This window comes from Formica exsecta, unplaced genomic scaffold (assembly GCF_003651465.1).
Source record: "Formica exsecta isolate Colony F162 unplaced genomic scaffold, ASM365146v1 scaffold116, whole genome shotgun sequence".
Taxonomy (NCBI): domain Eukaryota; kingdom Metazoa; phylum Arthropoda; class Insecta; order Hymenoptera; family Formicidae; genus Formica; species Formica exsecta.
In genome coordinates this window covers 1,122,600-1,149,559 of record NW_021848499.1, presented here as the reverse complement: position 1 = coordinate 1,149,559, position 26,960 = coordinate 1,122,600, and the positions used below count along the sequence as shown (strand labels likewise).

Genomic DNA, 26,960 nt, shown 5'->3' with positions numbered 1-26,960 from the left:
TTAACGATTGTGCTCTCGACATAAAATTTTGGGCATTTTATATACGAGATTCTTATTATTTTTATATATATTAGATATATCTTATATATGTTAGATTATATTCTCGTCCGCTTTGGATTTTTCTTTGTTTATGATATTCGAAGCCTGCTTGCCCTTTTCTCTCTCTTATCTTGTTATAGAGCAAGCATTGATTTTTGCAACGGATTCCGAGTAGCGAACTGATAATTAAGATAGCAAAGTGGCTCTTGCTCTGCAGTCGACAAGCTGTTGTCAGTAAGTTGCTCGGCAGTTTGCTTTCGTCGATGACCGAACCACTTTCATGGGTTTGTTTAAAAACAACGCTAGCCGTTGCGGTGTTATCATAAGTTCTTCGCTTGGAACATCCGTCGGGATAATCTCCCTGTTTATAGAAGGCGAAAATATCATTGTTCTTACTAGTTTCCATCGAATTGACATAACGCGTCGGATGTGCCTTCGAGTCGTGAAATATTTGCATTTGCCATGACGTTTAAATGCATCCTGGGATAAACATAAACCCCCCCCCCCCCCCCCCGGTCGGCTTTCTTTAACTTCTCTCGCAAATACGCGCAAAAGATGTAATCCGATTACACGTTTTGATACATTTAGAGACGGTGTAGAACAACATGCGCGCTTGACTGCATTTTATCGGATGTATTTTCTTGCCGTTTGTGCTTTAGTCTCATATTCTGTGCGTAGTCAAAGAAACGATCTCTTTCTTGGGTTCAAAGCCAATAATTTTTGTACATCTTGATCTGCGTACTTTCTAAACAAGAAAATGTTGAAAGAAATGCGCGTCCTCTTGTATTTTACGTTATATCTAAATGTAAATAACATTGAGAAATATCTCTTTTACCAAAATTAATTTGCAGATTTCTGTGCTTTTTTACGAATAACTTATTTGCTACAAATAAATAACATATGCTTTACACCTACTTCCAACTGTTTTTTGAAGGATTCGCGTACCTGAATTAATGTTCTTCCGGACGTTACTCCGCCGTCGAGAACTAATGTGAGATTCATCATTATACGACGACCTCATCTCGCCATAGTCTGTTTTATTCCGCTCACGTGTCCCTATGAAATTATTCACGCTAGTCGGCGACACATTGTGCCTCGCGGTTCTGGAAGAATAAGTGGCGAACGTAAAACGCGACGAAGAGGGAAGTCGTTCCACGCCGATGTAATGGGAACTTGTTACGACGAGAACACATATTCGTCTCACGATTACTTTCTTTGTCAAATTTTCGGTGACTTCTGCAAGCACGAGTACAATAATTAATCAGCACGTCGCGATAACTCATGTTTCGTGAGAGAACTTGGTTATTATTTCATACCTTTGCTTCGCGTCACGTAATCATACAATTATATAATCGATTCATCACGTGATTGCTATCATTATAATGAATTTAGTATTCGCTCGATGTTACAAACACGGAGAAATGTATTAATTAAAAATTCGAATCTTTTCTAAAATATAGGAAGTATTACTTATAATGTTATTCATCAAATAAAACGCAATTAGTATTTGATCTCTAATCAAAATCACTCTCGTATATCTGCAGCAACTCGAAATTTGAACTCTCCAAAATGATGTTTGTTTCGATGCTCGTGCAAAATGACGCCGGTTGTAATCAACCGTATTTTTCTTATCCCTTTCAGCTGGGATGCCGGCCATGGAATCTCAGTCTGACGAGCGTGATCATCTTGGCGTTATCGAATATGCTGTTAACGTTCCTGCTATTGCAATCGGAGACTTGTATGCCGGAGACCATCCCACAGAAAATAGTGGAAGTGAGCGCCGTCACAGAGTGGAATCTCGGTACCCTCGTCAAACAGCAGGAACAACAGCCGGAATGCATCACGCAGGATTATCAACCGACGTCACCTGATGCTAACAGTCTGCGACTGGATATTAAGCTCGGTAGATGGGACGCTCGGCGGATATTCCGAACGTTCGACTCGGTGCTAGTCGGTAGCAAATTCACGGAATTGTCGCAGACCTACCGGGTATGTTTGGCTACCCAGAGTTCCGTGGAAAAACTGCATTCGCTGGTGCAGGTTGCCTTGCATTGGACCGGACCGATGTCCGTGGCGCTTTACGCTGCCGGTGACGAGGAGTTCGAGGTACTGCAGCGTTACCTGGTGTACCTGAGAAGATGCTACGAGTCCATCAGAGAAAGGGTGATCTTCTCTCTGGCTGTGCCGAAGATGCGACCGCCTAAGAAACAGCCGCGCGTCTTCGAGCTGCCGGATATTATCGATTGTGCCAAACCGGAAGCCACTCTAAACGAGTTCGCGAGACGTATATCTAGCGAGCAGACCAATTGGCGGATACGTAACGTTTATCCGCAGAACCACATGCGCAATTTAGCGCGCAAGAACTGCCAGACGGACTACGTGTTTCTGACGGACGTTGACATCGTGCCGAGCTTCAATCTGACGGCCGCGCTCGACGAGTTCCTCAGGAGCGACAACTGTGATAAGTGCGCCTACGTAATACCCACGTATGAGTTAGATACGCGGATGAGATTCCCCCAGAACAAGACCGAACTCATCAGGCTGGCGAGGAAGGGCCTAGCCAGGCCCTTTCACCAAAAGGTCTTTATACATAATCAATTCGCCACAAACTTTACAAGGTAAGTGATTTTATTAAATACTAACTTCCCTTATAAATTTGTTAAAATAATATTTGCTTCAATCAAGTGAAAATAATATATATATAGACATTATTAAAATATATTTATATAATTGATTTAATATCTGTTGAATTGAAATTGAGTGACTCAACATAATAACGTGAATATATAATAGTTTTCCTATTACAAGTTACAGTATATTTATATGATTTTAATATACGTAATTTCCACCGTTATTCAGGGATGATTATTTAGTGAACGTAATTCATGCTTGATTGCGACTCTCTCTCTTTTCTCTCTTTAAAGATATATATATATATATATATATATATATATATATATATATATATCGTTAATTAAATATACAAAATGTTACTTGGATACTGCGCGACATATGTGTATGTTTGAGAATTTTTTATTTTATAGGTGGCTGCAGGACGTGTCGCCGACACATAAATATCATGAAAACGTAAGGACCGGTAAGATCTACGTTAGTCATGACGTGACGAATTTCGAATTCCTTTACGAGCCGTTTTACGTGGCGAAAGATATCGCACCGTCTCACGATGAGAGGTTTATGGGATACGGATATACGAGGAATACCCAGGTACGCGATATTCCCTAGGATATGTCTCCTTTTTTTCTGTTTGCGTTTGCCATCCACGTGACGAATACGTTAGTGGCAATGTGGAATCGAAAATGCAATTTCGCTCGAGCACGAAATAACATGAAATTTTACAATGCGAAAGTTTATATTCCATCCGAGGTGGATTTGATGATACGAACGCAGTTCTTTCCGTTAATGCATGAAAATACTCGTATTCGAGAAGATGAGCGATGTACCTGTATCATGCGCCATTATGCGCCATTATGGCCGTTGTTTGCAAAATGTATCAAATCAGTCAGCAATAATATCGTAGAACGGCTTGAATTAAAAATGTTTCTGCGGCAAAATTACCATCGATATTCTCGATGAAAAAGCGGATGAGTGATAAAGAATATAAATGTGGCTCAGACCCAAATGTACCCATGATAATTGCACGAACGCGAGATGGTATTTTACCGCGCTGTTCGTTTAGCTCAACGTCGAGAGATAAAAAGTATGCTATCAAAAATTAATATACCTTTTGGGACATTAATGGGATTAACGGAGATAAATGGCAATAATGGAACCGGTAGCCACTGTCCATTATTATACTTACATAGTTTCTACGTTACTATGTAAATACGTGGCATAAATTACACTAAAAAATGTACATTTTGGGGTATAATTGGTAAAAACGGATATACACATGTTTCCATGTTTTATAATTAGTGTTTTAAATTATAATATTTTGCTAATTCAAGGACACAAGTCGTGTTACGGAAAAGTCATGCGGATGTACGACAATGACGGTAAAGTTTTAGCAATGTAGAATGTTAGCGAGATCCTGGCGTGAGCCAGGGGAAAACGAGCCAAGGGCGCTCGTTTGTGAATGGTACGTTCGAGAATAGCAAATTGGAGTGAGCATGCCCCCGTGCACAGCCGCGACATTAATTGAATTACATATTATCATTGCCGCGCTGTTATCGGGCCGATGGAGGCTCGTTTCGCGGAACGATCATTATTCAATTTAAACTTGATGCATCCCCGGTTGTGTAATCGAACGTTTGCATATCGGGACAGCGTTGTGCGGGCTGCAAATTGCGTTCGCTAATGTGCTTTTCAGGCACGTCATTCTCGCCCGAATTATGGAAGAATTGCTAATTTCTTAGGCCGATAACATCAAACTTTGAAACTTCATCGCGTATAGCTCGTGGCGTATCATGCGGATGAAAATTGGATATCATGGAACGGAGAGGATTTTCGATCTCAAGTATAAAACTCGAAAGTGGAAAAATAATATTTATAGATGCTTCAATTTACCTTTCACAGAAAATCGATCGTAAGTTTTTCTTCTCTCTTAAACGCAGCTGTGTGAGAGAAAGATCGGGACAATTAAAATTGCAGCGGTCTCTAAAAGATTATTTGTACCGAGAGCCACGAAGCAGTGGCGACAACTTTTTCGCTTGCAGTCCATACACGAAGAGTTTGCATACCTCTGAGCATATGGATGTACGTTCGTAGGGTGGCACGCGGGTCCCGCGTTGTTTCGACGAGAGAAGTGTACGATGTTCGTGGTTTTCGACCTCACGGCGGAAATAACGAAATTCCATCGCACGGCGAAAATCCGAGCGCGACGACCGTAAAACGAAGTATGCCAAGTACCGACGGCAATAAAACGAGCGTAAATCTACGTGTATACGTATCGCGACTGCGTCGTCGACTTGCAAACAGTGGCGATGGTGGTGTGGTGGTCGTGGTCATGCGGCTGATATTACATGCCGGCGGACACCGGAAGTACGTACTCGCAAGCGCGTCTCCTTTGCGGTTTACGTCGCGCAACATATATTCACTTCTGCGGAGGAATGAGAATGGGTATCGTTTATTTGTGTTCTCTCTTCGTTCCCTACGACACGTTTAGATAACTGCCAGAGATTCATTTCCGAGATGTATAACATTAAGACTAAGCTACTATCTGATAGCCTTCTTGGGGAGGGAAGGGGAGAGGGTGGACAAAACGTAACGTTGGCAATTCAATCTCCATCGCTTTTATAATAAAAATATTCTTGTTGTACGCTACTCTATTTCGTTGTCATCGCGAGATTTTTTTACATGAGTAAATTTTTTAACGTATTTTGTTTTGTTATATGCATATTGAATGTTTATATATATATATATATATATATATATATATTGTTTTCAAAGTGTTTCGATTAAATCTACATATTTTTATACCAGGCGTCGAATTTTAAACCGCAACTGACAATGCAGCGAGATGCCTTTCCAGCCGATGCGCGTTTCTCGCGAGGACGCATCGCTGCCGGTTAAATTTTATTTTGCGTTAATTAATCTTCGGTTGTTTGCGTATACAATGTGCGAGAACAATGCGGTATGCGCCATAATCGACGCAATTACGCTAGTTCCCTGGCTCGCCTCGATTGCCCCGGTAAAATGAGTATGTTAATTGCCGATCGATTCGTTAATTCTCCATGCCCTCCACGTCCCTTTCTATCGCGTAGCCTTTGTCTGGTTGAGCGGGCTTAACTTTCCCCTCTTCCTCTTTCGATTCAACCTTCAATTACCCGCCGACGCACTGGCCGATTGTCGATACGACCGATATAAAGGTAAAAGATTCGGGCCCGATGAGACGCGCGGCACGCGTTGCTCGCTCGCGATTCCTATATATCGCATCGACGATCGATCTTGTCATCGTCGATTCGACACACCAACGTAGTCGAACCTCGAGGGATTCTTTATTGTCGTGTTTATCGAGTGCACCGATCGAGCCGGCCCGGCTTGATATCTCATCAGACCCGGCGTTATCGGATTGATTCCCGGCTTCCAGGGCTGGCGCATCACGACAAGTGAGATAAGCTTGGCATGAGAAATAAAAGAATAAAAATGCAGAAATAAAAATAATCGGAAAATGAACACACATTCTCTCCGATGTAGTTTAAAAGGATATATAGTTATAATTATAAATTCAGATCGATAATTCGAGAGTCGTGTAAAAAAAAAAAAAAATCATAAAAAGAAGATAAATTAGTATTGTTTTTACAGTAGCCAATTTCTCAAGCATGATAGTAATAAGCAGAGGAGTTTTCACGAAGTTGATATTAATTAGGAAATTGAATATCGATTTATGCGTTATATCAGGGGTGTTAGAAACCCCACGCCGTTACTGCTTCGTGAGGTGACGCATTTCCATTCGCACTGTATATATCGAGTGGTACCGACGTTGTTCGCCGTTTGAAATTTTGTTTCTCGTCGTTCGTTGATCCATTATTCATTATCGCTTCAAGCTAATCTATAATAGCGATACATTCGACTCTCGAGGGTAGATAGGTAGATAGTATGTCGTTGTCGCGAGAGAAGTGGCACCGAAGTATCGCACGCAACCACCTCGCAGATGATTGCTATCAAGTCGGAAACGAGATAGTTCGTTCTAGATGCTTCAACGTAGCGGTCACTCTACTACGTTGATTGAGCGATTTGGTCGACCGGGATCGTAAATCAGAGGCACGAATAGAACGATCCGATTTGCTCAAGCTAGTTGCGAGCGACACCTTCCATCGTTTGCAGTTTGTCGAAAAATCAAACGGAATATAGAGTCCAGACTTGCGCATTATATAGTCATTGTAAAAGCGCGAGACGAGAAATTTAGTGCCGAAGGTGTGTAAATAAAGTAAAAATAAATCCTCTTATCGCTATGAAATTTTTAGAAAAAACTTGAATTTACAGAAGAGATAGGATGTTGTTACGAGCCTCTCATCTAGTCTCTCGTCAATTGCTCATTAATACGATTAACATATTTACAGTATTACGCGATAAATTATTTTACATGACTCATTAACGCTTGATTCAGCTTTTGACATAATTTATTTCAGCTTAATTCGTTCGATAGCATGCCGTTAATTTTTGACGTAACAGGCTTTTGCACATTCAAATATGACTGATAGCATATTTCGTAATTAGATGTTTAATGTGGAATTAAGTAATATTGAATAAGTAAATTTTATTTTATATATTTCGCATTACGCGCATTTAAATTTGCATCCGTAGCAAAGTGCTGAGCAAATTAACCTATGCGAATTTAAATTATCGGCGCATATATCAAGCGCAGTAAATCATAGCGACTGCATTTCATAATGCAAATTCGATAATGGAGCAACAAAAATCTTATTCGATTTTCGAATATAGTATCGCGTATGTATGCGTATCGGCATTATTTCCATTGCATCTATGCACGTTTAATTATTCCCACGCATTTTTCCGGCAATCTTTTTCCGTTAACTGTTTTATAATTGAATCGGTTCGAAAGTGATTTTCGATTAGGCGTTCAGGTATTCCGCGCAGCACGTTGGTAGCCAACGATCCAACTCGATTCAAAGGATGTCCGTAATTTAGCGGCTAGTTCTCTCATGGAAGATCAATGACCGCGGCTTGCAGGCTTGTAACAAGCAGCAATTTAAGTGTCTCGCAGGATAATTCAACTTCTCTCGTTCGTAGAGAGGAGATCGATCGACTTTAACCGTATCGCGCGAAGCTTCTGCAAGCAGATTTGTCGTATTTAAAATGAAAAAGGGCATACGATTTTTGTGTAATCTTTTTTCAAAAAAATGTTGTGAAAATGAAACAAATATCTCTAACGTCACGATTGTGTGGCGCGAGGATATCTCTCTGTAGCGTTGAAATTTGAATTCATCTAAAATTACACGAATTTTCATTTCTGCCGTTCGCTCCATTTAAGCGCCCTCGAAACGAACGAGAGGATTTGCGTTCCGCCCTTTTGCCTCCGCCGTTTTAATTCCATCCTAAGTTGCGGTGCCGCGCCGGTGCCCCCTTAATGCAGAGAATGTAAGATAAGTGGAGGCGCCATACGGCGGGCCAGCCGAGACGCGCCGTATTCGCGGGGATTTACGTCGACGTGCGATGGCATAAAACTCAATTATCAGATTTAGCCCGCCACTTACCATCGCATAGCCGGCATATTACTCGGCTGTGCCATTTGGAAAAATTATACGATCCTGTTTACCGTCCCACTCACTTTACCTTATGCATGCGTCGGCACGTCTTCATCTAAAATACGTGTCACTTCTTTGCACGCTCGTTCAACGAAACACGCACATCTTGACGCCGTAAAGAGTAATCTGAATGTTATCCAAAAAGTGTCACTTGCGGCACTCCATCGTTTTGCGATATATCGTTATAAAACCATGAGATATCCGACTGTTCGAGTTGCCATGCTATTACATTGATATCATGTTTAAATCAAATAAAATATTCAAAAGGAAAGCTTTTAGCTATATTTTTTCTCAATTGTTTGTGGTGTAATCATGCTAATTTGACTGATATAGATAATATTGTAGAACGTATATAAAATAGATAAGAAAAATTGCACATTATTTGAGATATTTTAAATATTTATATAAACAGGAACGTATTATTCGTGCTCAACATCAGAAAACGTGCTTGAGAAGTTTCTATAAAACGACATGCTATAGAGATTATTTTGCAGAACGGAGACGCGTATTCGCGGGCAAATTGAAGAGAGCCGCTGCGGCTTGCGCGAACTGAGAGAAATTGGCGCAGGTTTCTCGATGGGATTGCGTCAACAAAGCTAAATTGTTGGTACGCAGTGATTTCGCAGAACCGCCCGAAACACGTCGGTACGTAAGGAATTCTCAGCTAGCTATGGAGGTTCTTGAATATCAAAGGGACACTCTGTCTTTGAATTTCAAGCATCGGGATGCCACGGGATCCTTCTGCAAACGGTACGGATCGAGTCGCGCAGTTTGTACCAGCGCTGATTTTAGCCGATGTAACAACATGGTAATTACGTCACGTGTAATTTGCGAAATACATGACATCGGCGCAACCCGGTATGCATTCCGTTGCTTAGGCTGTGACACGTAATGCATTGTGTGCTCACGCAACACACATGCAGACAAACTAGATTTAATACTTCAATCTCAATCGGATGAGGAAATATTAACGATTGTGTGCATTACGTGCAATGTGTTCTGCATCTGTATTATGGAGGTCGCATATCTTTGGAAGCGCTTTGAAGTTAGAGAAACTATATTATCGGGAACGGGAATTCTCTATCTCTCGACAAAAGATGATTTGATTATAGTATAATATAATCATATATTCTGATTTATGCCAATATCGTATCACATATAATATGTATGATGAAAATCGATTAGTAAAGAGAAAGATAATTATTGGTACATTTGTTATACACATACACATACACATACACACACTACACGTGACGTTGCGTGCTTTCGTCTTTTCCGAGCGATATTGAACGGGGGTTGCCGTGACAGCGGAATGAAATAAAGAGCGCAAACTGTCAGCATCGGCGTGTCACGATCGTAATGGTCCGCGGCGATGATAGTGACACCGTCCATTCGATACCGAAGCGTGAAATTAACCCGGGCGCATTTCCCCCAGGTACTAGGACCGTAAGCTTATCTTCCGCGCGACATGCAATTCCATTTTTGCGAGCGAGCGTGCGGAGCGAGTTGTACCGCGTCCACGTTTTCGCTAGTTGTAAAATTTTAACTTGCCGCTGTGTGTTTGTAAAACATGCGGCTACACGAACACGTTTAAGTACGTTTTCCTTTTTGGATATCCGGAGCACAGAAATGCTCCGGCAGAATAAATAAAACGTCGAATAGAAATCGTGAGGTGCATTGTGAGTTTATTAATCGATATGGCAACAACAACTGCTACTCTCTGGAGATTATATTTTTCGTAGAATATTATGTTGCTGTTTTATTATCATTCTTATTTTTACGATGTGAGACGTGCAAACGTTTCTTATTTTAGAATTTATTGTACACCGCATCCGGGTGAGGGAATATCGTATTTTACTGCGGTTGTGTGCTTATAAAATATAATAGCTATAATACGCGTTCTTTCTATGCAGCCGCACGTACTTATAACTATGTGGTCCGATTATGTGACATGCTACGCAGATGCATACACGAACATACATACTTGTGACTGTAATGCAAATACAAAACCGCCGTTCTCTCTGGTGACCCATTGCAATATTATGCATTACCATTCGAAAACCGCAAACGATTATCTTATCTCCCGTTGAAGCGGCAAGCGTTGTTATATTATCTCTGGCGGGTGGAGTATGAGCCAGATCTCTGACCATCTTGAAAGAACAATCTTTTCACTGCATTCGTTGTAAATATACACGCCGGAACAAGCACTATTTTTTTTCCAAACAGTAAAATTATTTGTTTTTCTAATCTTTAGATAAAGCAGCTGTGGCGTTTGAATTTCTTATATCTCTCTTTATCTCTCTTTAATTTCAATAAAAAACATATGGTACTTGTACAAATGATATTTTGAGAAAGAGGAATCTCTTAAACGCTTTTGTGCTCGTTAAAAGTCCCATTATGGAGCACATAAAAGATAGAATTATGTAAATAATATATTGCATGCTTTGCATACATACCCTTTTTTCCGCCCCTCTCCATATATTCTCATTCATCTATTTTTTACTCGCGCGCACACACAACACACGCGTACGGCATCATCGTGACCGCCCTTTGAGTCCTTTGAGCTTCGCCGGGAGAGAGACAGAGAAAATGACAGAGATCGTGCGTCGAGTGCCGCAAATTGTTCATCCCGTCGCGCAAAAGTTTCAACGGGGCCGCTTCGCCGCGCCGTTTTGCGTTCTCGGGAGCTTTGACGTGTATTATGCGTTATCGCGTGCGTCATGGTTCGCGGAATATTCTCTACTCTAGTCGTTGACAGTTGTCGATGTTACATACGGTAGTTCGGAAGGCCACGTCGGAATTTCAGAGGGGCAAGTTTTATGGCAAAAGCACGTCCCGGACCCGCACGTTACGTTCTCTGCCTGTTTTATAGCTACGTATAGCTATAAAACCGTCGCCGCGTCGCGTGCATATGTATACATATATGTAGTATGCATTAATGCCGCGGTAGCCGTGGTACACATGCATTATCCAATAATCGTCGCGATGACGAAAGTTTCGCGTACAAACAAAGCGCGCGGCGGTATGCATTCGCGAGCAGTATCAGGGAACGTGTAAGTTCAGCAAACATCATTACGCCCGCGAGTCTGTAACGAATGTGAGACCGTGGGGTTTGTTAATTAAGAAGATACGTCAGCCCGCCGTGTTGTTTAATGCAATCTGTTCCCCGGGAAACCCTCGACAAACAGTCGGTCGTCCTCTTTCCGAGAGGTTCGCGCGTGAGAGGCGCACTTTAGCCGCAAGGATATGAGAGATCTGCGCGCGAAACTGAAAGGAATTTATTATCTATCCAATTAAGACGGATAATTATGCACGGTGTCCGTCGCGCCAGCGCGAGCTTGTTAGTCATATAATATATACGGGAATGTCATAAATATACGTGTTGAACTGTCAAAACCAGATATCAGAATTATATACTCCCTCGAATCTTATATTTTTAAAAACGCGAAGTCATAATTACAATAATTGCGAGTTTTTTTTTTAATTTAAAGCTTTCTTTTCTTTTCCATATTTGTTAAACTTATATCATTTTTGTATATATGTATTGCGTTGTAATGTTGCATTGCAATTTGCAACATTGCAATGTTGCTGCAATATAATCGCAATGATCTGTGCTGTATGGGAAATGTTAAATTATTTCTGATCATCATATGTTAAAGATCGATTTCAAAAGATCAAGCCTTTTCTAAATATTTAATATTTTTTAATGGGTGGAAAAAATACGACCCGAATCAAAATTCATTATGTTGCGTGTTAAGTGCTGTGTTATGTCGCGCGTCAATATCGCGTTAGATGCTTTCAGGGCAATTGTACAGGGCCAATATGAGCCTGAGGAAGGGAATGAACGCGAGTTATAAATGCGAGCTTGTCCCGTCGATCGCGACGTATATATGTTTTGGCAGTGTCAGCACACTGTAGTAACGTGACGAATTGTATGCATCCATTGCGACATGTACTGCGGAGACAATCCCGGGACGTCGCGGCGCCTGTCACACGCATGTCGCGTCATCGTTATGTATAATTATTCACGAGGTCTACATCTCCAAGATCTAGAACGCGGTAGATTAGATTCTGTCTATCAATTTCATCCGATAATATAATCCGCGTGCATACTGCTATCCCCATAGGTTACAGCTCTTCGTCGTATTAACTAACAATATTCCTGCTCATCCTGCTCCATAATTAAGATCATTATTTGTCATTCTCTTGATGGGCTAACTTTGATCCATTATTTCGTTTCTAATTCGATGAGAAGCTGTAGCCGCATCAAGATCGCTTTGCACTCTCTGCGTTTTTGAATATACATGATGAGGAATCTTGATCGCGTTACGTATTTATGATAAGTAATGATATGAATACATGATTCATAAGATTCTCTCTCTCTCTCTCTCTCTCTCTCTTTTGTGCATATTTCCTCCATCAATGATAAATTCGAAGCATACAAAAAACTAAATATTTGATCATTTGAGATCGAAAGGAATATATATATAAGAAGATATATATATAAGTAATTCCCATATTTTCGTAGAATAGAATTTCAAATAATCAGTTTTATATTGTGTCATAATAAAGATTGAGTGTAATTTATTAAAGTGATATCTAAAAAATATAACATAGAAAAGCAAAACAAGCTCATAGGAGGTATTTGCATTCAAGCTTTCGAAAACAAAATGTGTCATTATGCATACAGGAGCAGGTCAACGCTTTATATGAAGTAAATCGCTATGGACAAAGTGGGCTACACAGACACACATACACACACAGAGTTGTCGGCAATATTGTCGCCGTTATATTGTTAGTTTATTCAAGTGCGATTATTCACGAAGACGTATTCAGACTAGAGGAGAACGGGCGAACCGGATCTCGTCCGTTAGGTCTGTCTGGCTTGTCCCGACTGGCAAACCGAGAGCGAGATTACGACGCCATCCGCTTTTCTCCTTGCTGTCGCGCTGCTTACGCTGTCGGAAACACGGGACTTCCCGCGAAGACGTCACTATCCGAACGAATATCTGCGGCATGTTCTGAAAGCCACTTTCGCCGAAATGGGACGCACGTTCGAAAGTTGGCGAGGAGCACGCTCTCATCCGGAAATGTCGCAATGTCATACAAATACGGCGTACAAATGCGTTCGCCGGTCATAATGTTCGCCGGTTTTTGATGTTATAAACGTCCATTTGGACGCAATTCTCGATACAATTCTATCACTGCACTGTGGCAAAATTCTATTATTTTTTCTGCGCACATAATTAACGCAAATATCTTGTTACGATTTTTATAAACTTCAAACGAAGATTCTATTAAATATTGTGCGAAATTAATGTCCCATCTATCTTCACACATTATGTATAATATTTTATTTATCTGACTACATTTTTACACACGGTCTTATCGTAAATTAATGTTTTGGATAAGGAAAAGTCATTTTAGTAACAATGTCCTATTCGACAAATGCCCAACTTATCGAATAAAAGACAATACATCACCAAGTATTTTCGCGACGCGCGCTGGTATTAAAGATTTCCATTTGCGCGCCGACCTAAGAACTTAACGTCATTTCCTCGACCGGATTGTATTCTGCAGAAATGACAGACATGCTTTGCACGTACACACAGATGCAGTAGATGCACGGAGGCTTATGCAGACGCCCGCATTTATTACGTCGCGAGACACGGCGCGGCAGCTACAATCTCCGCTCACTGTGGTTTCGAATCAGAAACTCTCCGAGCTTCGAAGCGGGCTCGTAAAGAATCTAGGCGCACTTCGTTGCGCCCCTCGTCTCGTCCGCCCGCAGTTACCGCAGCTCGGCCTCGACAGAGATTTGTACATGTTATATCTCTGTGCCAGCACTCGCGAACCTCGCCGTGGAAAATGGTCCGCGAACGATTCTCGCCATTTTCGCGGTCTGCGATAAATTCTTGTTGTCCCCGTTGTTGATTTTGGTCGAAATATAATTGGAGACGGGTAGATTAAACCAATTAATACCGATCGCGGAATACAATCGATCGATTAAACCGCGCTCGTCTCAGTTTCCAATTTATTTTAATTTCCGACTTTAATTCCATTTCAGGGAGCACATTTGTCTCGTGTAACACCAGTCGCTCGTTTTTCTTGCAGGTTTACGAGATGTACGTGACGGGTTATCAGTTCAAAGTGCTATCGCCTGTATTTACGGGCCACTGGGGACTGCAGACCAGAAAGAGCAGGCCCGCCTGGCGCGAGCGTCAGAACAGTGCTAACAGGAAGCAGTTTGAGACATTCAAGAAGGAAGTATTCGCTCGTTACATGCGAGATCCGCTGAAGATGATGAAAAACGCTAACTGACGAAAGGTTCATCAAGGATCTCATTGAGTCGAAACTTTGCCACCGTCATTTATGTTCGTCCTTAGGCTCAACACATCGAAGAATCCAGAATAGAATTAGGCCTCTGACAATAGTCAGTGCTCACACCATTTAATGTAGTCGATAGATTCCAAGTGTTTCACGTGAGTCAACGAATAATTCGTCAAATAATATTCATACTTTATCTTTCGTTATTATTTTAAAGCGACACAATATTTCACGTGCAAATCTTATAATTCTCTCTGTCAAGAGAGAAACTTTAACTCCAATAATATTATTTATTATATAAATCGCTTAATATTTTTTTATTAATTGGTGTTTATTAATCGTAGTAAAAATTATCTTTGATTATCTATATACGCGTTTACGTAGAATTTATTGGAAATCTTTCACGAAGGATAGTTGATTTCATCCTTTGGACGGGAATAATGATGAAATCGTATTAAGCGACGGAGTGCTCCAGTATGCTCGAGAGAGCAGATGCCAGATCGAGTAACCGCGATTCACGCTACTTATCGAACCTTCCGGTTCATCGATTCCGCTAGGCGAAACCAACCGCGGAAACTCTTGTTACTTCTACTCACGATTCCCCAAAGTCATCAGAGACCGCGCCATACGGGATCGCGGAATAAATATCTTCTCGTGAGTTTCGCGGCACGTACTCGTGCACGAGGAGCGGGAAAATGCAGGCAGGGGATCTTAAGTGAGCGTACCTCGTTAGCTGTCTGGGGCTTAAGAGAGGGTGGCGTTTAAATCCAAAATCGATACTTCGCTTGACGCCGACATAGTGCCCCGAACGTAAAATAAATAAATAGTATAAACCATCGCCATCACGTATCGTTCTGGTTGCATAGAAGGATGCGAATTATTTTATATAGATATATAAAAAATGTCCTAAATTATAGATTCTTTTATCTGGACAGATTTCTTGACCAATATCGATTAAATCGATTTTTTTAACAACAAAAAATCGTAGAGCACATAGATAATTTTTTATAATAAGAACTTTACAAATTTTATAAATTAACTTTTAGAATGAAAATAGTTAATGAAAAATTTCAAGAAATTTATTTTAATTGAATTTTAATTCGACATTTGATTAAGATAAATGAATTTATACAAATCGAGAGAATTTAAATTGTCCAAAAAATTTATAGATTATGAAGGATATACGGAGAATTTTGGATACCGTATATAGTCAAAAATGGCAATATATGAAGGAATGAAAAATAATATCGCATTGTCAAAACGCGCTCTACAAGTCAAGGGATCGACGATATTTATGGCATCTAAGTCGTAATGTACGCGTTTCGTTTAACGATATAATGAGGTTGTTTCGTAAGATCTCATTGTCTTTACATTAATATAGCACCGTTATTTGTTTTACTTTATGAAATTACAGGGCAATTATGAGGCGAAATGTCCCGAGATTTGTATAAGGATGTAGTCTGCCTTTGCTCGCGCGTTGTATAAGCGCTCAATAGCGACAATGATTGCTCAAGAATATCACCATCGGTAACATTTCATCTGATTAATTCTTAGATAATATACTCTCACTTTTCCTTTTAACTGACATAATGCAGCCTTTTAGATATTTTTAACTTTTTTTTATATTTTATTATAAAAACGAAGTATTTTATCGAAAATTCCCATTTCATTATTTATGTTTAACAATGATTGCAAGAAGATGCGTAATATGTAAAAAAATATATCAGCTTTTTAGCTTACTTCGTAAAATTGTGATGATATTGTCGGTGCTGCCATTGTCAGTTAAAAGTTAAAACGTTAACATTTAATTTAAGGCACAGAGTTATCTTTATATTGTAATGTTTTTACTGATAGATGTAAAATATAGCGCGTAGACGGTGTTGTGAAATAATATAAAATGTAATAAAGAATTACGAGAATTATATACTGCTGTGCCTTTCTGATTCTCGCAATAAGTTCGTTGTGAGGAAGCGCAGTATTAAAAGACGTGAAAATAATTGCGAAGTTCTCTCCTTTTATTCCTTCCGACGTTTTACAAGAGACAATACAAAATTCCAAGTCAAATTTAAATAACTAAAATTAAAAAACTGATATTAAGTCGATATTAATATATGCAAATTAAAGGCTATACACATTTTTTTTTGCATTTTTATTATTTTTCAGATTTAATTATTCGTGACATATATATTTATCTTTTATATCTGTCATTAAACATTACGATAACAGAAAAATTAATTTTTACTTACTTAAATTAAAACAATTTTTTAAGGCTATACGGGACTTACAATGTAAATGATGTTACAAAATGACGAGCACCAAATCTCGTTTTACACACATCTATGTGTTATATTTCGTCTCGAAGACAATTGTATCTCTCTCGTATTATGCGGTATTGTTCCGTGGGATAACACTTTACTATTCCCATTCATTTCCTAATCTCGAGAGCTGCACGAATAATCCGATTAAATATTGCATGCGCTATTGCGCTCTGCTCGAACGCGTCAATCTTTTTTTTTCACGGCTATCTCAAGCGATCTCGCAAACGTTCGGCAGTTAACTTGAATCGCGAATGCTGACAATGGCCGACAGTAAAAAGTATACATAGAGAGACTTCACCGGATGTGGGGATGGAAATGCTAACGATCGGGCGGTTTCAGAGCACATTCCGACGCAGCTCTATAACGCCAGGTTGCGGCTTATAGCTACGTTTTATCATGTTACCGCAGTTGCATCGCGTGTCATAGGTGTCGACTTCAAGTGCATCGGGTCCTTCGAGTATACCGTAAAGAGATATCGACGGCACGTGCATTGAATATACAGAGCGGTACGAAAACACGCGAGTCATATCTTCGAGAATAGATTTTTCGACCAATTTGGGCAGTTGATTTTTCTTTAGTAAAAATATTGAGAGAATGGTCATTATCGAGCACTCAAAAAATTTTAATATTAGATATCTTAGTTAAAATTTTTTATTGCAAATTTTATCTGCAAAAATCTCTTCACTCTTGTGATGATTTTTATCTGGGAGTCATTAGCGTTCCGATATTTCTGTTAATAAAATATTGATTTGAACTTTTGTGAAATTTATTTCTAAGATATCACTCAATCTTTCTTTTGGAATATCCTGTGTACATAAATTATTCCATGGCTTTCTTTGGTTACACGCATTCTTTAGAAGCGCATTATCTGATAGTTCGTCTGTTCTTGATTTCTGTAATCGCATTTATTGAACCGTTTTGAAACAAGAGAAGGTACTATGCTTTGCGCGAAGTTTTTCTTTTTCATAAGTTCTCGCCCATCGGAAAACACGATGGAAATTTTCGTAGCTTACGTCAATGCACTCGATGACGTAACTTCACGTTTAAGCCCGAGATATAAACCGTTTTCTCGGCTTTTCCTCGCGATCGTTTCGGTTTAGTAAAGTTTGTTTACGACCATCGTGTCTCGTTATGCAAGATCGGAAAGGATGTGCGCGAGAAACCGTAGTCGCTACCGTCGATGTTGCTGTTATAGTCGTTATCGCTTCTGGTTGGACCAACGTATAGATTCGCTCTTCTGGTTGTTGTAAAGGATTACAGTGCGCGAGAAAGTACAAGTCCTTAAAGGAAAAAAATGTGGATTTATTTACGTCGCTGCGCATCAAACGCATAACGAAGAAAAAGATTTTACTACGTTCCACATAGTTCCGTTAACTTGGTATTCCCATCACAAGAATATTTGAATATATAGTATAATTAAATGTTAATTTATTGATATCGTTATTGTAATCTCGAATTTATTACTTCTACCAATTAACAAAAAATTGGTATTAAAGATGGCGATGCTGATTTAATATTATCCTAGCAGTCTCATTCCGAAAAACATTTATAGCAAATCATAAACAAAAAATATGTCAAAATTAATTGCTAATTAATTAGTCAAGATACTATAAAAGCATAAACGTAGAATATTATAACTATATAAAAGAAAAGTGATTACCAAAAATAAAAGAGAGAAGTAATATATAATATCAATTCAATATTAAATTGTTTCCAGAATTAATTCGACGAAAATATCTTGATTTCGAATTTATTGCTTGCGAAATAAGTTAAAAAAATAACGCTTTTATCACTACTAAAGTAAATTGTGTTACTGCAAAGATAAATTAAGCACTTAATTTTATAAATAATAATTTATAATTATAATTAAAATTATAAATTATTCATTTTATGATTGCTTTATTATCGCTTGATATTTTCCTAAGTCTCCTTCTTTTCTTTTATTAGTATTTTGCTGTTCTTTTATGACATATACTCGTGAAAACACGGTTAATTATGGTCGCGCGTGTACTAATCAAAATAAACGATTGCTCGGTGTTTTACATGAAACTCTTGATGTTAATCATACATGACATGCACTTTCTTTTACTCTATTGTGACAAGAGAACGCGAAAATCACGGTTACATGAAACTGTAATTTATGCAGCCACTGGAAAATTTCGTGATCGAATTCAGATAATTCTTGCTAACAAAATGGCACAAGTTATGATAATTTTGATATCTTTTTTTACAATACAAGTTTTAGAAAAAATGTTTGAATTAAAATTAAGAGATAATACTATGATGCATGAAAGATGCGATGGTTTTTGCTCACTCGGGTCTTACTGCGTGGATGACAACAAGATTACTGCATGTAACAATTTTACGCTATACATTGCAAAAAATCAATGTTATGTTATCTCTCAAAATTAATTACAATTAATACTAAAAAATAGCTAATGCAATCATTCTCTGCGATCATCGCAATTAATATCGAGTGTATGTAAAGTCGAGCGATTATCGTATTCGAATGACGCAGACAGCGAAAAACAAATAAGAGAGAAAGAAAGGACTCAGGGAGTCATCGGGGAGCAACTATAAAGTAAGTAAAAATTGTACTTTTGTTATATATTATTTATTTACGTAATATTTGTTATATATAAAATTAATTGTCTAATGTATCTTTGCGATAACACAGTTTAATCTTGCAGCGATATAAAACTTGGAATGTTTCCAATTATTTTTAAAATTTTGATAGCGATTAATTCTAAATTAATTCTAAAAAACAATTTGATATTAAGTTAATATTGTCAATTTCTCTCTTTTGTTTTGTTTTTAATCGCTCTTTATTTTTTTATAATTATATTCCATGCATCTATAATAATTTAATCTTTTGAAATTTTTTTACAATATCTTTATGCAATTAATTAATTTTGGTATATTTGTTTTTATTTATAATTTGCTATTCATATTTTTCAGAAGAGGTGTTATGTTAAATAAATAAGCTACTAAGAGGTGTATTGTTAAATTAATAAAAGCAATAAATTCAGGATTAGAGTGACAAATTAGCACATAATTAAGCCATATAAATTTGATTTCTCAAGATGGGAGTATCAGATTAACGAAAGCTATTAACGTACATATTCTCGAGTATACTTTGCCACTTATATGTACCAGAAATGTACTTAATCCTGGAGCGCATTTCTTGAAAGAGCACGCGTCGTACCACGGTTTAAGTATAATATATTCCGGCGTGAATGTTAAAGCTCTCGTTGTATATTCAACAACGTATATACAGGTTTATGCCGTTGCTCATTAATAATCATAAGAACACAGGAGCGTACTTCTAATTGCATGATATATCACCGTGATTAGAATTTAACGAATATTTAGTTTGATATGATAAAGTGAAGAGATCATTGACTTTCTGCAAAGCCGAACAATAAGAAATAAGATTAATTTTATATTTTTCGAAATTAGTCATTTGCGCCTCATCAAAAATTTTATTTTGTCATACAACACGTATTGTATTGAAATAAGAAAACTTTCTTGATTATTATTCTAGATATTAATGTGATTACAGAGTCTTATATAATTTTTCACGCTTTACATTTGTACTTTGGGCTTAAAAGATATTTCCTTCTCTTGCGCATTTTTATGTTACAATTTGGTCAGTATATTTTGCTCGGCTAAACGGTAATGACCTACACTTTCCATATCGTTGACTCATTTTAAGAATGGTTTAATTTTCTACGTTGCCGGCTATTTAGCTAGTCCTCGGCCAATTTGTACGGAGTAAAAAGATGTAGAATGATATGTGCTAATAAGAGGGATGCTACGGAGCACAAAGGACACAGGCAGGGCAGAAAATAGACAGCGTATGCTAACAAGTGCTAAATACAATGTAGGTGCACATACTATATGCATCTATGCAATATACCCACCGTACTTGACTAAATTATTAGATTCGTTCTCGCGACTCCTCGTCTCGTTTTTCCCATCTCGTCCGCAATCGAGATCCGAACGGTAACTCTTCTTTTTCCTCGAGCCGCGTATTTTCCTCTTATCCTAGTCTGGATTTTTCTATTAGACCTCCTCAAAGTGCTCGTCTAAAAAGTATGCAAAAAGCATCGCTGTATGGGAGAGAAAGTCTCACGCGGAGTATAGCAGTGATATTAAAACGAGTTTTGAAGCCGTTTACGCGTCAATCAGCTCGAAAGACGAGCAGTCATGTCATTTAGAATAGTGGCAGCGCGTAACTAGATTTACCGTTGTATTGACTACCAGTGTTATGTTCGCTTAATTTATCACAAAGAATTGATGTTATCGAATAATTTTAGAAAACGCTAATATGGAATGATTGCCAAATATTATCAAATACTGCATTAGATTTTATTTCCATAATTAGGAAAGAAATTAATAAAAAAAAAAAAAGAAAAGGTTAAATTTTATATATACTTTATTCTTAATTTATAACATTTTATTTATAAATATCAATATTTAGTTGCTAATTCAAATGACAGAAATTTTTTGTGATTTTGAGATATATTATCATCTTAATATTCAATATGCTTTATATTGTCGAGCAAAATGAATTGAAATCGATTCGGAGGAAATAGAGAATAAATGAAAATCTCCGAGAAAACGTATGCGGGACACGTCACATGTTCGAGAGAACGAAACTCGTCCTCGAACGTTCTCGCGATTAAATTCTATTTCTCACGCCATCCGATGTTCAACGTTTGGTTAAATTCGCTTATCCGCACTGTCGCGAATTTTTCGTTGCACACCCCTCTCCCAAGGACAAGTTCCGACCGCGCAGATTGCGCCTTTTCTCGCAACGCGTTAAGTTCCATCTTGAAGGAATAGAAAGATGAAATTCTCGTTCGTTGGCAGATAGAATTCCAGTCATTCAGCTCTTCTCAAAAAATTCGGTTACTCGTGCTGTATTAACGTTATTTTTTATGGCTACGTTAATATCAAGACGATTTTGTTTGAATAATTATTGATTTGAGTGATTATTGAAGTGTAAATTTGAGTAAAAGACAGAGATGATTACCTCGACTTAATATTGCTGTGATTGCAGTTTTTAAGTAATTAAGATATCGCTAACTCTTCCTCTATAACTGACACACGGTGTATGGAATAGCGCTATAACGCTAAGCGAGCGGTCGCTAACGGGTAACACCGGTAGTTGGTGTTCCTATCTAACGTCGCCTAATACGGGGACGAGTCTAATCCCGTCTGATCTTGAATAATCTGAACTAATCTCGTGCAATCTAACGGCAGCTTTCGGCGCCGGGTACGAGCGTTGGTGGAATAGGTCCGTTTTCAATTAGAGGGAACATTTTGCTGATGGCGCCTGCTTCCTCATACACCTCCCACCGCCCAGCTGGATATCTACCGAAACTTCGTAGGGATACGGAAGGAAGGTTTACGGATACGGATGTTGGTGGGAATCTGTCAGTATGAGCAATCCCCATAGATAATGGCCGGATTATGCAACCGGATTAGGATTTTCTACAATGCGCGTGTGCGTGAATCTTCTTACGGAGATTCGTACCTTGATTAAATTCTAAGTACAATCAGCCGAGATCTCGCGCAATCGCTTAGTTTAATAGAATTTGCCATTTTGTATTTTTTCAGTATTCACTCCGCTTTGTCAGAAATAGATGCACGAGAAATCGGGTTTCGCGAAAAAGCTACGTCCATTTGGAAATTGCCGTTCATTGATTGTAGCTTTCTCGTGGTAACCGCCGGGATCGAAATAGAATGCCAGGAGCCAGGTTGACGTTTTGCCACACACTACGTGCATTGTTTGAGTAAGTTTTTATATCTCGACTGTTTTTGATTATATATATATATATATATACTCTCTCTCTCTCTTTCTCTCTCTCTCTTTTCTAATGGTACAATACGGTTACGCGCTATTTTTATTCACAATATATTTCACCAACAATATGCATATTTACGCGAATGCAACCAACCTCAGATTTTTTAATAATATATATGCATACATATATATATTAATAATTGTGATATGAATTAAAGATATCTTTTATATAAACAATTAATTATAAAAAAGATAAAAAAAGAGTATTTTATTTTAACATTTAGGTACAAAAATAATTTTAAACAAAGAAGAACGTTTTGATTTATCTCCGTAATCCATTCTTTAACTGTGACTTATTTTCAGATAACACCTGCTCTCAATTGGACAGATAACACCTGCTCTCAATTGGATTCTATTTTTTTATAGTCTTCTTTCGTATTTTCACATTAATTTACCGCATCCACCTTTTACAATCCGATTTCGTAAAACGATAAGGTCCCTTCTTTATGATTCGCGTGAATCCTAACTCTATCGTCTTTTCTTTTACTTGATTTTGAGTGTCAAATATTTGCGGAGTCTGGTAAGAGAAGGGGGAGGGAAGAGGATGTGAAGAGGAGAAAAGGAATAGACGGTTACGATTCTCCTCTAGATTACATGGGGATGCGGGTGATCAAAAGTTGAGGACTGATGTAACGGACAGAGAACGCGGTGGCGTCGCGACGACGAAAGTCATCTTGCAGAGCCTGTAGGCGCTCTGGGCGCCTGCAGAAGGAGAATCGTTTTGTAATTGATAGGAGTGTTTGTTTTCGCATTTGTAAATAGCATTCCATTAGTGCCGCCGCGTGCACACAAACTGTACGAACTTTAGCGCGCACGTCGAAGTTTCCCAGAGCCGTTCCAGCCAGAAGTACAACTATAATCGAGCCTCGTCTGCTCTCCTAGTCCGTAACCCTCGCGAATACGGTAACTGTACATTATAATTTGTTGCATTGTACATCTTTTTATGATTGCGCAGACCATATAAAAAACGTCCCAAGTCACATTTATCACTCTAAGATTGATTGAATAATTTCCTAATTTGATACTAAATCAAGCATCAAATTTCCTAATTTGATACTTAATGAAAATTAAACAATTAAGTTCCATTTTCATAAACGTCAATTAACATTAAATGAGATTTAACTAGCATTTATAAAGAAAGGGTCTTGGGTAATTAACTCAAAATTAAAATGCTGATCTAATTTTACACAATTTAAATGTTTTAATAATCCAAAATTTTACTAGTTTTTCTTTGCTACGATTTTAAACCATAGAAGCTAAATTCAAAAGAGAATGTCAAGTGCATTGCATATTCTATATAATGCACGTAGATATGTCATATGCAATATATACAGATATTGTAACATGCAAACGTTACACAGCAGCATGTATAAAAAATATATTTTTTAAATTTCTACGTTGATATTATGTCAATACACTGCCTTTGATTATGAATTTACAAAGCAGATGAGCACATATATAACTTTTATTGATTTATGGAGTATCATGCTCCACCTTTAATTTGGAGCAATTATCGTTGATGATTTCATATGACGGCGATACGTTAAAATAATATACGGTAAAGTTTTTTACAGTAGGATATAGAATAAACATAAGCTAATAAATAAGGGAAGTGGCCGTAAATATCGTAAATACCGTAAATTCGTTTCGTCCGAGCAATGTTTCGGATTGGTTGTTAGCTTTCGCCAGTAGCAACGAATGCACAATTTCGTCCGCGCAATTTCGGGCCAGCTCAAGCGAGAACGTCATCCCGACACGAATTTTACGACTGATCACTCGCGAAGCCTCCTCTTTTGTCACGTTCCGCGCCGTGGTTTTCTCGAAAGAAAAACGGATCCTCTCGGATACGGGTTCTTTCGATTGGAATGGATGAAATTCCATTACTACGGAATTTCGCGTAATTCTTTCGGAGCACTGTCGCGTATATGTTCCGAGTAATGAGATAGGCATCACTCTTTTCTCTTTTAGTCATCTTTTCAAGATGATATTCATGATGATATAAATGATGCAATTATATTGGATATTATTAATCTTTTAGTGTCAACAATTTTTCTCGTCGACTCATAGATACTCGGAACAAATTAAGCATGGAACGATTTTTATTTTTATGTCATATCTTTTGAAATCTTTGTAATATGTTACAATCTGATAACGAAATTAGTCATTTTTTTCAAAATTATGTGATATTTAATAAAGAAAAGATCTAATACAAGATCTAGAGAAATTTATAAAAAACTTTTAGAAATTTAAAATATTTGAAATGCGTGTATATGCAAGTAAAAAGTTCATATTTAAACATTAATGTGAGTGTCAACTATTCAAAGATCCATATTATTGAATATTAATAAGTGAAAAATATAGAATCTTTCTAATTTAGAATAAATTAACTAAATTTCTATATGTTTTTAGTCGTTGTTAAAGCGTGAATTATATAAAAATTATCTTTATTATACTTCTATTGGGACGTAAATCATCTAAATTGCGAATAGTATTACTCAGCCAATTCTTTTGTCAAGAATAAGCTTATTTGATTTCTGTGCTCTGAGCGAAAATTCATTTTGGACTGCGCGTTATATAACGAAACTCGCGATATTTCTCCAAGCTGTGAGTAATTAAAATGTAAATTATGCGATGTGAGTAAACATGTTTGTACGAATCGCGCCAAGTGCAGCCGACGCCGGAAGGATTATCCTTTTAATGAGACTCGACAATGCACATTAATGTCGCGATGCGTTTATTAGAAGTCATACTGAAAATTGTGAACTGAAGGGAAATGTCCGTACACCTCTATTAACAAGAAAAAGAAACGTACCCGTTTAAATTGAGAAAAATTATTGTACAAAATTAATTGAAGATAAATACAAAATATAAATGTAACTAGGATCTGTTTTATACATATATATATATACATACATATATATAAAATCGTTATGTGAAATTTATACTTTTTTTACAATTGTGTGAATAAAATAAAAATTATTTTATTTTCCAGCAGACTTATCAGCACGTTCGTAGCGTTTCGACGATTACAAAGAAATTCTACTTTATATTTGTGCTATCAAAAGACTCGTGGTCATATTCTACGTTTCGCCTTTTCCGTAGCATAGAAAAGAAATTCTCGACACGTTCCCCTCTGCATTCGCGCTCACATCTGTACGCGGCATAAATCGCGCGATGATTTTTTTTCTTTTTCATAACCCTCATACGCACCCTTGCCGTTCTCTTTCTTGCGTCTTTTCGCCCAGCTCTACCAGCCCACCCCAACGCTTTTCATCGTTTCCCGGGCCGTCTCCTTCCTTCTTGTTCGTTCTTTCTTATATTCCCACTACTAAAGCGGAACAGGCTATTTCGCGGTTTTCATACTTCGGCACGACGTAATTACCGCGATTTCTGCGAAGGCGAAAGAGTCTGTTCTGCAAAACGAACGATCACGCGTTAAAGGCGCTCGTGAATTTCGTGACGACATGAAAATAATCTTGCATCTGAATCTCTTTCTTGAGGTTTCGAGAAGCGTTATTGAAACCACGCAACATTACTAACGTTTACTTGACGAGAGGGACAACGATAAGGCCTCTTAGTTAAGACAGCGATTGCGTCCAAGAACGTGGAAAGAACGCGGTGTTTTTGCGATGTAGTTTATTAATTTATTTGACGAGTATTTAATTCCGATACGAAATCCGTAAATATTAATCAAATCAAAATCATGAAATTCGAAATAATTTATTCGCTATTTTGCAATGTCGAAAGCAATCGTCAAATTCCGAGCAATTTTTGATTTATTAAAAAAAGTGTAGAATGTATATATGTTATTTTAAAAATTTTTAATAATTATTTCTAATTTTTCTGCAATTTAATTTTTAATTTAAATTGTAGAAAAATTAATAATTTTCAATTTAAATTTTTCTACAATTTTTTTATAATTAAGTAATTTCACTCTTTTTATCTAAAAATAAATTTTATTTTATTATCTCTAAAAAAATTATTTTAATTTTTAAATAAGGAATTAAATGACTATCTTAAGTTTAGATAGTCCTAATAGTTCTAACAACCCTTTTGTTGGCTAAGCCAGCGGGAATCCGGGATCATCGAAATTTTGGGGAGGGTATCCTAATCGCGTGCCCTACTCGTGTGTCCTAATCGTGTATCCTATTCGCATGACCTACTCGCGTGTCCTACTCG

The 26,960-nt window shown here is 37.8% G+C and overlaps 1 protein-coding gene across 1 annotated transcript; it reads left to right on the top strand.

Moving 5' to 3' along the window:
• The first annotated feature begins 1,675 nt into the window (after nt 1-1,675).
• Nucleotides 1,676-16,511, top strand: LOC115239276 (beta-1,4-glucuronyltransferase 1). The gene is made up of 3 exons (XM_029813724.1): nt 1,676-2,657; nt 3,084-3,264; nt 14,379-16,511. Exons 1-3 carry the CDS (start codon nt 1,741-1,743, stop codon nt 14,583-14,585), a joined length of 1,305 nt encoding a protein of 434 aa, XP_029669584.1. The 5' UTR covers nt 1,676-1,740; the 3' UTR covers nt 14,586-16,511.
• The last annotated feature ends 10,449 nt before the right edge of the window (nt 16,512-26,960 follow it).